At 41.7% G+C, this 13,671-nt stretch overlaps 1 protein-coding gene across 3 annotated transcripts in view; it reads left to right on the forward strand.

Moving 5' to 3' along the window:
- The window catches only part of cadm3 (cell adhesion molecule 3), a 100,603-nt gene extending 87,350 nt beyond the window's left edge, over window positions 1–13,253 (forward strand). Inside the window, exons 8-12 of one of the 3 annotated variants that reach the window (XM_078173013.1) lie at window positions 3,351–3,523; window positions 3,931–4,320; window positions 4,775–4,831; window positions 9,046–9,171; window positions 11,679–13,253. In XM_078173013.1, coding sequence (XP_078029139.1) covers window positions 3,351–3,523; window positions 3,931–4,320; window positions 4,775–4,831; window positions 9,046–9,171; window positions 11,679–11,797 — 865 coding nt within the window. In that variant the 3' untranslated portion in view covers window positions 11,798–13,253. The remainder of the gene's footprint in view (window positions 1–3,350; window positions 3,524–3,930; window positions 4,321–4,774; window positions 4,832–9,045; window positions 9,172–11,678) is intronic. The other 2 variants (XM_033649957.2, XM_033649958.2) reach the window with 2 other exon arrangements.
- The last annotated feature ends 418 nt before the right edge of the window (window positions 13,254–13,671 follow it).

The following is a 13,671-nucleotide window of genomic DNA, read 5'->3' on the forward strand; positions in this document are numbered from 1 at the left end:
GCCCTCCCCAATCAAGCTCAATGAACATCACACTCTATTCGACGATACACACTTTTCTCTCCTCGGTCACATCCTGTCAGGTTCAAAAGAATAACTTACCGTATCAAATTCTATACTGTGTTTCCTTGACGCCCGACAGCAAGAGCTTTCTAACACAAGAGAAAAAGAATTTGTGCTCTACATTCTTTTATATTTCCCATCTATTCAATCAGTATAGCCCAGGAGTGCTTGCATCACATATCTGAGTTTGAAGTCATTTAACCAAAACTGTTCACTTCGCACATTTACAGCTAAAAAGCCTTGCATAACTTTGACCTAATGCGTGCCAGTGTCCTTATGTGTGCAAGGTCATGGTCACAGTTAGAAAACAGGAGGTGACAGCAGGTAACAGGATTACAGTAATCTGTAACATCTAACAAGATAAGGCCGGCCATATATATATATATATATATATATATATATATATATATATATATATATATATCTTATTGTTAACAATGCCAATAATGAATTGATTTCTAACAAGTATTGCGTGTGTGGCCAAAGTCTGATTTATACTGCTGTGGTGCTGTCCAAGAACTACTGAGAGCTCATCAGTGAGCTACATCATTGCACTCAGTGACCTGTTCCTGGTTACCATGGTTTATTTAAAGTCAGATCTACATGTGCTCTCCTGCTGCCATAAATACTCACTAGTTCACTTAATGTGTGTTAATCCGCAGCTCAAAATAGTCCCGAGAAGTGCACTTCTTACTCCTGTTTGAAATACCTTAGCTAGTTCCCTGCTTATTACTTTTTGGTAAATTAAACCCATCTTTAAATAAACAATAAATAATGTAAATGGTCACTTAGGGATTGTCAGTATGCTGTGAACAACTATTATCACCTTATAAAGTTGTTATAATACTACTACTATTACTAATAATAATAATATTGATAAACCTAATTTGTATAGCATTTTTTCTCAAACAGTTACAAAGTGTTACAGAACAAGATAAGATAGTGTACACAGTCACGATAAAGGCAATAAAACCATTAAAGAAAACACACAAGACGAAATAAAACAAAGTGTGTCATTAAAACTGTAAATCTTGAGTTTACCAAATACTAAAATGCTAACCTAAGTTCCTGAGGCAGGGAGTTCTGACCATTCAGGTTATGGCTAGTGTGTTATTAAACTGTTGCTTCTAGACACATGTTACACATCTAGGAGACATGGTGCTACATTAGTGTTCATTTGGACTCCTCTCTGTGTAAGACCAATATAAACTCTCTTTTTCACCAGCCTGCCACTGATTACATCTTTCTTCTGTTTGGCGTTGGGCGGGGAGTGACAGTGGTTTGTTCAGAGCCTTTTTTCGCCTGATGTGTCTTGAAACTATGCTAATGAGAGCTGTATTTAAAACAGTAAAGCTGAAGACTGTAAAAATCCAAAGCTGGAAAAAGCTTCAAACTCAAAGCAAATGAGGGGAACTCCAGAATCAAGTGATGTGTCATTTCATCTACTGTTTTTTATTTAAAAAAAAAAAAAAAAAGTGATAAAAGCAGCTTTAAATATGTCCATATTCTGTAGGACGTCAGACAGTAATGAGCGCTGGACTGAACTGAACATAAGAACAATCTAAAATAACACCAGGCTTATCTTTAAGTAATCTGTAACTGTAGAAGTACTGATCAGTGAACAGATACTTTTAAATAAATGTTGGATTACAAAGATTGTAGACATTAACATAATATAGCAAATCTTACGTTAATAATTTAGCAAAAACACCCAATAGCTCATTCTTTACTGTGATAATGATCACAGCTGGGAGGGGGAGGAATATGCAGCACCAAAGTACCCATAATTGCAATAAAGAATGTCTTCAAGCATATCATGACTTTTGTGCAGTGTTTATTAATGCATGCGTGCTAATTGAAAAGTTTCCACCTAAGCAGAGCTCATAGCCAGGAATAAAACACAGATTTTCAGACATGCATGGTAGGGGATTATCCGCGAGGTCTGACCAATCAGCCTCCTGCACTTAAACTACCTGCTGTATAACAGAGATTGACTTTCAGGCATCATGTTTAATAACACTACACCAGTTACAGCCTGTAAATGGGAAGTTAATTGTTCAGTTAATTGCATATTATCCAGCATTTGGAGGCGGTGTAATACAACAGCTGATTCTGTTTTATTGCAGGTAGCCAGACGATGTAGCCAAACATGGTCAGGACACGCTTGTTTTAAATACTTCATGGTTGAATGTTCATTTGCCTCAGGACAGCTGAACACTGGAGCTCCTTTTTTTTAGCATTGTTAGGATTTATACTCCTAAAATGACACATATTCGAAACTTTGAGCTTCCCAGGAAGTCCTCAGTCTCCCAAGTGTTTGCTCAGCAGCAGGTGTCGAGGGAGCCGACGATGTTTCTCATTAGCTTTCACTGAGTTTGAGATTTTTGCCCGGCAGCAACAACAGATAGAATTATTATAGGTTTTGCCTTTTTGAAGCAATTAGGTCTTAAAATATTGGTGTGAAGGAACTCGGGCTAAGAGATACATTGTCCCTGCCTTTAACAGTTACTGTACAACCTTAAACAGCCACCTGGCCTCCATTGTGAATTTACGGATTGGACCTTTAGGTGTCACTGAGGGTTTTTTCACATTTCCAAGAGCGATTAATCAGTCCAACCCATTCAGGTCTGTCCCCATTTCAGTCTCCCCATCATTGTAATTACTGTACAGCGCTTAAGGACTCGTACATTTACATAATTGATTCTTTTATCAAGACACGTCTCACTATCTCTCTCATACACAATCTGTTATGCAGAATGGATTTTTTAACGCAGGCTGATTTGAAATGCTGATCTTTGTTCTGTTGTCTTCCTCTCCCTCCATCTTTTTTAATCTCCTCTCTTCTTCAAGTCGCAGCACTCCTCCCAACCCCGTCCTTCTTTCCCATCATTTTCTTCATCATTCCTTTTTTTTAGCGCCTCTGCTGTCTGCCGCAACAACTCTCAATTTTCCCATTCTAACATTCATCTCTTTCTCGTATTCGCTCTCACTTGCTCTCCTCCCCTGCTTTTATCTTTTCTTTTTTTCCATCTTCGTTCCTCCCAGCCTCCCCTCTCCTCCGACCATTTCTTCTCTTTCCATCTCTACTTCACCCTTGATCATTTCATCTTTTTTTTTTTCTTTGTCCCGCAGCACTTGTCACAGCTCCCTTCTCCTCTCATCACTTCACCCCTCTTTTGATTTTTACTTTCAGTTACTTTTTTTTTTTTTGGAAAAATGTGCTGAGCATCTACAGTTCAACTCAGGACTCTCATTCTTTGTGTGTCTCCTTCTCTCTCCTGTCTCACCAGGCCCACCTCCTACACGTGGGAGAAGAAGGATGGAGAGCTCCCCCCTCTGGCCAAAGCCGACGGTGCTTTCTTGCGTTTCGAGATGCTCAACAAATCAGATAATGGCGTCTACCTCTGCCATGCCGACAACGGCATAGGAAACAGCCAGGGGGAGTACAAACTCCTGGTGCAAGGTAATGACGAAAGGAGAAAAGAGGGAAGGAAACACAAACAGAAATGAGTTGCGTGGTAGGGAAGAGGGGGACTGCTGTAGAAAGAGTTGGGAATGTCGTCTTCTTTTACTTTTCTTCATCACGTTTCTTTATTTCTGTCGTTTGTTGTGGCTTTTGCTTGTGATTCTTCCATCTTTTTTCTCTTCTGATTTTCTTTCGTTTCTTTCCTCCTATTTTTGTTTGTGGTTTTGTTTTTTGTTTTCTCATCCAACCGCGCCACCATACCAACGCTTGCCATCCAACCGCTTTGGCTCGTTCTTGCGCTTCTTTCCCTTTCACATTTATGTGTCCCGTTCATGCGATCCATGGCCATTATTGCGCTTTGCTTGCTCATTCCCACTCCTCCCCTGAAGATCCCACGGACCCAGACTCCCCAGACACTACCTTATCCTTCCTTGGCTCCCCAACTTCTCCATCTTCCTCCTCCTCCCCCCTCCCATCCTCCTCTCCTTTTGACATCTTCTCTGGCTCCGGCCCTGATCCCACTACCTCCTCCTCCCCTTCTGACCTCACCTCCCCTGACTCCTCCCCTAGTCCCACCCCCACCACGGCTGACGAGTCGGACAGACTCTCCACCACCACCCTCTCCAACGTCCTCTTCCCCGACCTGCCACTCTCTCCCTCCTCCTCCCCGACTACTCCCGCCCCCTCCTCTGCAAGCATCGCTCCGTCCACCGCCGAACCCTCCCACTCCTCCCCTGCCTCCTCCCTTACTCCCTCAGTTTCCGTCCGGCTGAATGGAGTTTACACTTTCACAGGTAAAACCATCTGAGTTACACACTTGCACACACACTTGCAAACAAGAGAGATGCGAGAAGCTTAGTAATGGAGTGGAAAAACAAACACCATTCAAGTTACTACTTTGCTATTTTCTTTCCTCAATACACAAACTGTAGTCGCATTGTGGAGCAGTCAAGGATACCGGGAGTTTGTTTTACATCCACACACATGCAAACACAAACAGATACTCAAAGCTGACAGCAAGAGAAGAATTGAAGAAAGACAATGAAGGAAAAAAATGGCATTCGTGTGGCCTTCTCACAGCTGTTTCATGTTTTTTTTTCTTGTTTTCCTCTTTCCTCCTGTTGATAAACCCTAACCCCACCCTGAACCCACAACACACACTCATCCATCCATCCATCCATCCATCCATCCATCCATCATCCTTCCACCCATCCATCCATCCATTCATCCAACCAACCATCCATCCAGACATCCAACAATCCATCTACCCATTCACTTCAGAAGATGCTGCAGGCAACATTACAGGTATAACTTTTCCACCAGTCATCTGTCGTTCTGACTCTCTGTCGTTCTAACTTTTCGTCCACCTGCCTGTCTGTCTGTCCATCTGTAGGTCTGACTGTCTGTAACTCTGTCTGTTTTCGTCTGTCTGTCACTCTGGGAAAAAAAAACCTAGGGGACACTTTGAACTTCAGAGCGGAGGGATGAATATTTCATACTCCTGCCCACGTAATGCTTTGTTGTTGCCAATACATGCACAGACACAGGCTCAAAACACATTCACACCAGCACTGCACACACCAGGCACTCACATCTATCTCACAAAACACACACACACACACACACACAAGCATGACCTCTTAAGTGGTACAAGTCATTTACACAGTGTTCCACTTCCTCTGTGTGATTCTCTATGTGTGTGAGTGTGTGTGTGTTTTTCTGTGTGTGTGTTGGGAGGGGGGGGGGTCAGGCTTCGAGGTGTTCTTGGGTCTTGTCTGCTTTCCTTTGATGCTGACAGCAGGATTTATGGGCTCATTCTCAGTCTCGCCTCGTCAGCATGCCCCTCTCACCTCCACACTGGCCAGCCAGAGTGTGTGTCCAACTTTCTGTGTGTGTGTGTGTGTGTGTGTGTCATTCTGACTGGAGCTCAGAGTCCCCCCTTCCCACCACTCCTCTTCCCCCCTCTTCTCCCTGTTCTCTGTCTGCGGCTGGCCTCTGGTTGGCTGTTGTCATGCCCCTTCACTTCTCTAACTGGCTGGAATGTGAAGTTTTTCTCCAAAACTGGCCGTTCACCCCATCATTTGGTGTCCCAGTTGGTTGTAATGTGTTTCTTCCTTCTTCAGTTTCAGTTTTGTCTAGTTTTCTGGTTGTCAGTGCCTGTTGCTGTATCTCTATCTCTCGTTCCTATTCTCCGACTGGGCATATAAGTTAGCTGTTTCTTCCTCTGACTGGTTGAATACCTGCCCCCCACTTTGGTTTGATCCCTGAAACATTCACCAAGTGCAAGTCAGTCTCTCTTTCCAACTCCTTTCTCCTTTTATTCCTTTTGAGTCTTTTTACGCTTTTTGGTATGAGAAGTGTTGCTTTTGAGTTGTGCCTATCTGAGTGACTTTCAAAGTGACACCCAGCTTCTGATCCAGTCTGAAAAGTCAGGCGAAATAAATGATGTATCAAATTATTTCGGCGTAGATTGCTTTCTTCTCTGAGGGGCAAGTTGCTAAAGTGGCTGAAGTGAGGCAAACCGGGGGGAAAAGAAATATCAAATCTCTGCTGTTGGGTGAAACACTTGCATTTTGAAAAATGCCAGCTTTTCAGAGATGAGGAAAAGAGATCTTCTTTTCAGCTTGGCAGCCGTGAATTGTAAACTTTGCCCACAGGCTTTCACATGTAAAAAATGTGAATATTTTTCTATGATATTGGCATACTAGAACAATACAAGTATATTTCTACCGGTATTAAAGTATTTTGACGTTACATGTCTAGGTACATCTTCTTCTAAGTAAATAATAATTTAAATAGTTTCTAAAATAAATATAATCAAAGTATATTTTTGCTCTAATCATACTTTTAATGCATATTAGAATAGGAATAGTACACATTTTAGTGTGCTGTTTTAAAACACATCTTAAGTACAGCCTTTATAATATCAAGTACAACCTCAGTAGATTCATTGTAACACAAACTAAGTGTTGTTATCTTCAGTGCACCAAAGTAAACTAAGAGTAAACTAAGCTAGAGTACACTTGTTCCTCATTTTGCATATAAAGTAAGGCCTTGATCACACAAACACGAATGTATTTAAAAATGTAGCTTTTCTATGTGTTTTGTCCTTCTGTCCACACCCAAACTGCAGTTTAGGTTGCAAAAAAAACCCTTAACCTTTTGTAAAATTCAGTCCAGGCGTGTTGACAGACGTGTTGACAGGGAAAACAGAGTTCAAATGAGGCGACATTTTGTGCAATGCCAAGCGTGACCAAAATAATGCTGTCTCTAATCTTGCTAACAGGATTTGTTACATAGTTAGACATAAATGTAAAGTTAGTCTTCCTCTTTATTGAGGAACAGAGGTGTCAGAATGTGGTAAGGAGATCACAGCTCCATGGATGTATAAAGAGAACTGGATATAGTGTTTGGGGCGGGGCCCCGTTCATTCCTATAAAAGGGTGACATGACACTGTCATGAACTTGTCATAAACATTTATGACTGTTTGTCATTCGGTGTGTCATTCGGTTTTTGTAATGACAAGTTGACATTGTTTGGATTGTCTTGATTATGACAACTTGACATTAATTAAAGTGACATTACCAGAAGATGTCTTTGTCATGACAACAAAGACATCTTCTGGTAATGTCATCCTGGTTAATGTCAAGACGTCGTAATAAGGTAATCCCAAACAAATTTAATGTCAACTTGTCATGACAAAGACATCTTCTGGTAATGTCACTTTGATTAATATCAAGTTGTCATAATCCAAGACAACCCAAACAATGTCAACTTGTCATTACAAAAACCAAATGACACTTAATGACAGCAGTCATAAACATGTACATAATGTTCATGACAGGTTCATGACCGTGTCATGTCATAGTTATGACACTCTTATGTACAGTAGATACCTTCAAGTAAAGTGTTACCAAAGTTTTTCAGCGGCGCATGAAGCCAAAATAGTTCAACTTCACGGGTATAATATAACCCAGATCTGCTTCATGGGGCCCATAAAGCAAGTGCACTAGAGACGCTGGCCTAGCAGCTAGTTTAGCCTTCGACTAACTTGAATGGGGATAAAATGATTTTTGTGCAGCTATTCTAGACTTTCAAAATGTTATCAGACCAAATGGATCAAATCCTGATCGTAAAACGAGTCATTTCAAGAGAATTGTGATGCTCAAAAAATGCCTCCACTGATTTACAGACGTCTCTTTCACAATGTAAGTCTATGGGAAAAAGTGTTTTTTGGACACAATGACGTCACGTCACAGATCTGGAAGTTATAATTCCATGATTTGGCCGCTTTGTCAAATTGGCTTCAAAGCCCGGCACACTTTGCATTGGCTTGCACTGCTCCAGGTAGCCGTCCACTAATAACTTGGCTTCTGAATACCCATCTTCTTCTTCTTCTTTGTCGGTGTGTGCCTTTAGGGTTACAGTTATATCACCACCTGTTTGTTTGGCAGGCTCTTGACAGAAATTAAATTGCATTTTCTTTGGAGGAAGTGTTTGTGTGGACAGGAGTTTTATTCAGAACGAAGGAGGAAAATCTCCTTTTTCAACAATACCCATGTTCATGTGGACTAGTCCTAAATACTAAAATACATAATGTAAGTGTGAAAGTAACAAAGAAATCCCTCTCTGTCGATGACTCAAGAGTTCAAGTGATCAACAGTGTATTTTTTTGTGATTTTGCATACACTAAAAGTAAATTAATAAAACTAATTATACTTTTTTGTACAGGTATGTAGCTGCTATTTTGGTTCAGACAAACTTAAACGCAACCTCTTTAGGTATGCTAATTTGGGGGTCTGGTGTGCTTGAACAATTGCCCATATTCCCTGGTTGGTAATCCAGCCTTGGATTCCTTAAACCTGAGCGTTTTCAGAGCTATGAAGAGAATAATATCCTTCAGTTAAAGTGAAAAGATGGAAATTACCAATGCTGAAAGGGCGAGGATTTCACCCCACATCAACAGCAAGTGTTCCCACAAGGTTCTTTAAAGAGATTGGGACTTGGTCGGTAAACTGCACAATCCTGTTGCATGTTAGTCACGACCAATTTTTAATAGAGGGTGACGCGGTGGCCCCTTTTCTTTCGCCTGGCTTTTTTCATATCCTTGTCTTTGTCTTCTGAAGGTTTGCTGCTGTGCCTGGGTATTATATATTGACAAGTCTTCTCCGCTCCCCTGTTCTTTTCTTTTCTTTCTGCCTTCTCTCTGTCACTCTCCCCATTATTCTCTCTCTCTTTCTCTATTTCTGCTGCCTTTCATCATCTGTCTCCTGTTTCCACCAATATTCATACACCACCCCCTCCTCCCTCCTCCCTCTCCACTCTCAATCTGTCTCTCTGTCCCTCTCTCCCCTTATTTCTCACTGTCTCTGCCTCATTTTCTTTCACTCTTTGTCTCTGTCTTTCCCATCTTATCTTTACTACATGACTTCCTTTTCTCCTCTTCTCTCCTCTCCTCTCCTCTCCTCTTCTCTCCTCTCCTCTCCTCTCCTCTCCTCTCCTCCACCCTCTTCCTAAGACCCCACAGCCATGTCGACCTCTTCAGGGGTGGACCACGCTGTGATTGGAGGGGTGGTGGCTGTTATTGTCTTCATCCTGCTCTGCCTCCTCATCGTCCTCGGCAGATACCTCATCAGACACAAAGGTCACCTGCTAATGCGCACACACACACACACACACACACACACACGGACACACACGGACCCACTCATGCATGCATGCATGAGCGTACACCGAGATACACTTGCATAAATATGGATACATGCGTACCAAGACTGGATCTCACACGTACAAACATGCATATGCATACAAATGCAGAGACACACAGTAATGCAAATGCACTCGTACCTAAATATGGATTCTAAGCATAAACCTCACTTACTTCACTCTCAAAGCAGAAAATGAATGAATGACAATAAGTGAATGTTTATTCATTGCCTTTTAATACATTTTGGTTCATACAACTTCCTGTGAGATTAGATTTTCTGGCATCAGCGATATTTCAGCAGCATATTTTATGTAGTCAAAGCAGAAACATAATTGCTTCCTGGCCATGATGTTAGTTAGTTATCTGTTGCTCATGTGCTCTGTGGGTGGGAGACAACCAAACTGTGTTTCTTTTTCTCTCTTTACACTCATTCAGGTCTCCAAAACACATTTTTAGCACATAAACAAACAAGAACAAAGCAAATTCAAATGTCTCAGCTCCAGTGGGGAACAAATTTAAATGGTACTAAACATGTTTCGGCACCCAGGTGGCGCAGTTGATAAACACTTGCCCACCTCCACCACCACAGTGCGCCACATTCAATTCTCAGCTCCGGTGCCTCCAGCTGGTCCAGAATATTGAACACAATTGCTTGGTGGCCAGTGTTCACAGATGCCAGGTCTGTGAGGGATCATGTCCGTGTCGTTGCACTAGTGACTCCCTCTGGCTGGTTAAGGCACCTGTGCATAAAAGGGTGGAATCTGGGGGGTGATAGTTCCTCACTGTCTGGTGGCTGCATGTGTACGGGTTTGCGGGCCAGCGGAGGAGTGAGCAATTACACGGACTGTAGTACATGAAAATTGGTCATTGCCTGTCATTTCACTGTCATTATGTGAGAGTAAATGCAGATACTTCTCACTAATGAAGCATAAAAGCAACCGATGAAACGGCTGACAACATGTGCACTTACAGGATAATGAACAGATAGCTGTACGTCCTAAGGATTAACATCTTATTACACTCTATTTAGACTATGAACAATTAACATTTAAATTACTTTATTTATTACTTTAAAAGTAGGTTGACAAAATGCTGTAACCAGTTTTTGGTGTTCACAGACAGCTGATGTTGTCTGTTTCTGTTTTTCTTGTCTGTGTCATGTTCTTAGCCTGTATACCACTTGTTATCACAAAGCCAAAGTTCCATACCTCGGTCAACTGATATCAACTCAGACTTTTTCAGTCTGTTTGGTAATAAAAAAAAAGCTCCAGAAAAAAGCCTTTAAGTGGACCTTGCGTTAAAATTATTTTGTCAAACTGCTATTTCCAAGGTCAGAAATGAGCTTCCATGCTCACTTTAAAAGTAAGATATAAATGTACAGTATGATCATTAGTAGAACAAAACTAGGTCAAGAACGTAGGATATGGCTGGACCGTGTACATTCAGCAGGGGCTGTAAAAGCCTCCTGAGGACGTATTTGTGGACCTCTTAATTTTGAAAGAGCAATGACCAGTGGGGAAACTCCAACACTCAACGACCAATGTTGCAACTGTATCACTCACACAGTAAGTCAGAGACGGACTTTCATGTTTATAGGGCTGTCCCCACCTTGCTGCGGTCCAGCCCTATAAACAGCAATAAGACATTGTGAAGTTGTACTTTGAATCTTGGCAAGAGAGTCACCTGTGGAATACAATCCCACTGAAACACGGGATAGGTTTTATGTGGAGAATAAAGACTTGATGGAGCCCTTTAAGTATTTAATTGGTAATATGGAGGTCAAACAACGTTGAGACATCATGGTTAAAACAAGGCTAAATTTAGTTAAAAAGAAAAAGCTTTTTAGATTCCAAGGTTACATATTTACTCAGTTTAAGCTGCTTTTAAGTTATATTATACTATATATTTCACTAGTAACCCTATATAAACATTGAAGTGGAGTCATTGAAATGCTGTTAAGACAATGGTTATACTGTATGTAGCTTAGATGTCTAAAAACATTCACTTTTTAACACAGTTTTTAACGTAGATCTTTTGATGTCCTTGGACCTGCAGATTAAATTAATGCTCACCAGGAAATCCAACTTTTGTCAAAATGAAACCCAACACAAAATCTCTCCAAAGACAAATCCTGTGTGGTATCCAGATAAACACATTTTTATTAGTTGTTCTCTGGACTTTGTGTCTCCTATCGTGCCCTCAAACTAAAGAAAACTTTACTAAGTAGTAATTCACCCACATTAAAAGCAAAAGTTTTTCAAAAGCACCTGAAGTGACAATTTAGACAGCATATTGGAACATCTCGCCACTCCGCTGTTTATAACAGTCTCTGGACTTTTGTCATTTTACCATTCTAATGTTTGACTTTTATGGCCCCAGCAATATCCTCCCTTTCTCTCTCTGTCTCTCACCATCTGTGTCTCTTTTTCTCTTTCCTTCCACAGGAACATACCTGACCCACGAGGCCAAGGGCTCGGACGATGCCCCCGATGCAGACACGGCCATCATCAACGCAGAGGGAGGCCACTCCGGAGCAGAGGACAAGAAGGAGTACTTCATCTAGATAGAGGATGGGAGCATTGGAGGAAAGGAGCGGGAGGAAGGGGGGGAGGATGAAAAGCTGGAAGACGTGGATTAGAAGAGTGGGGAGGAGTGACGGGGAAAAAAAACCTCCATTTGTTTTCACGACGCTTCAGTTCTTCACTCGGTTGGAGGGATGATGGGAGGGGACGGGAGGGAAAGAACTGTGGGCAGGATAAAGCGATGAGTTGAGCTTCAACTGGTACTACCCTCTTTGCATTGATACAGGGAAGTGAGATTTTGCACTGACACACGGACGAACTGAAGTTACACACTCAAACACACACACACAAACATACATACATGAGTCGGTTTTGGGGGAAACTCCTCACACACAGACTTGAATGCTCGTAGATGCTCAGATTAACAAACACGAGCCTCCTACTCTACTAACACGTCTGAAATATTTCTGAATGACACATTAACACATTTTTACACAGGCATCGTATCCTACTTCTAACTGTCAGCGCCTCGAAAAAGCAAAATTGTAACTCACATTCCGGCATCCCGAGCTGATACTTCACTTCTCACACCTCGCCAACCTCGTCTACTCGACATTTAAACCAAACCAGCTCTGTCTTTTCACGTTTTTGTCCTCATTCTTTTCATCTAACAAGGCGGTATCCCTCTGTAAACATTCTAGTGGCAGAGAAATCCATCCAAAGCAAATTACTACTGACAAACATAATCTCCCTCTCTTGCAGTTTAATCTTTTTATGCCATCAAACCTCTTCCTGCATCCTCTCAAACCCCTGGTACAGGCCGTCGAATTCCCCACATCGCAGCACCATATGACATGCAACACTCATGCAAAAATTGCATTCCCGCCTTGCGCTACCAAGCCGAGGGGCTCCAGTATACATATATAAATATATATATATAGAATTATATAGCATTCTTTTTACTTGACAGAAAATGTTTGGTGTGCTGTAAATACACACTCTCTCTCTCTCTCTCTCTCTCTGTCCCTGTCCTCTATCTCGGTCTATCCCTCTTCTCTTTCTCTCTACATTTCCCTCTCTCCTGTATCTCATACAGTCTGTTACTGCATTACAGTGACTTATATACTCTAAAAAAAAAAAAAAAAAGCCTGCCTGTTTTTATTACATGCGTGGAAATGCAGAGTCAAAACTATCAATATCTGGGAAAAAAATATAAAAATAACGACGATGATGTTGCCATGAAAACTAACCTTAACTGCAAATATTTGTAAGAGGAACGTTTTCCTTCTTTTCTTTCTTTTTCTTTTTTTTCCCTTTGGTTTTTTGGGGACTTATGAGAGATTTCCTCTCGTCAGTGTCTCAGTGTGTTACTGTCAGTGTTAACAGTTTATAGTGTCTGTCGGTTTGTCAGTCCAGGAGTCCATACATCTAATTTTCCGACTTGTATTTCGATTTTGAGTTTTAAAGCTTTTGATGCTATTTCTTTACTTTTCTTTTTAGCGCCACGTTCAGTGTGGCCGTTTTCTCCCTGCTCTGTCGGCCCTTTACTCCCAAACACTAAACTGTAGCAAAACCTCGGTCGAACGCAGCTTCGAAAAGGTGTCAAAGTGTTTGGTGGAGTTTTCCTGGAGTATCACTGCCTGGCCGGCGCATGTGGACCGTCGTGGTCTTCCTTCCAATTGGCCCCCGCTGAACGTAAAGCTTGACTCCGCCATCTTTCTCCCCGTAGCAGACTGCTTGTCTTGGCTCAGCCACCTGGCATTAAATTCATCGAGTAGTGACATCATGACTTCCTCTAAGAAGCTGGCACGGTTGCCGCTTCGGGGAGGTGAAAATGCTTGCTCGCTTTTCACTACAGGGCCAAACAGGACTGCCTACATGCATTATGACAAACTCCCTGGCCAAAAAAAACCCT

The sequence above is a fragment of the Epinephelus lanceolatus genome, chromosome 12 (assembly GCF_041903045.1).
Source record: "Epinephelus lanceolatus isolate andai-2023 chromosome 12, ASM4190304v1, whole genome shotgun sequence".
Taxonomy (NCBI): Eukaryota; Metazoa; Chordata; class Actinopteri; order Perciformes; family Serranidae; genus Epinephelus; species Epinephelus lanceolatus.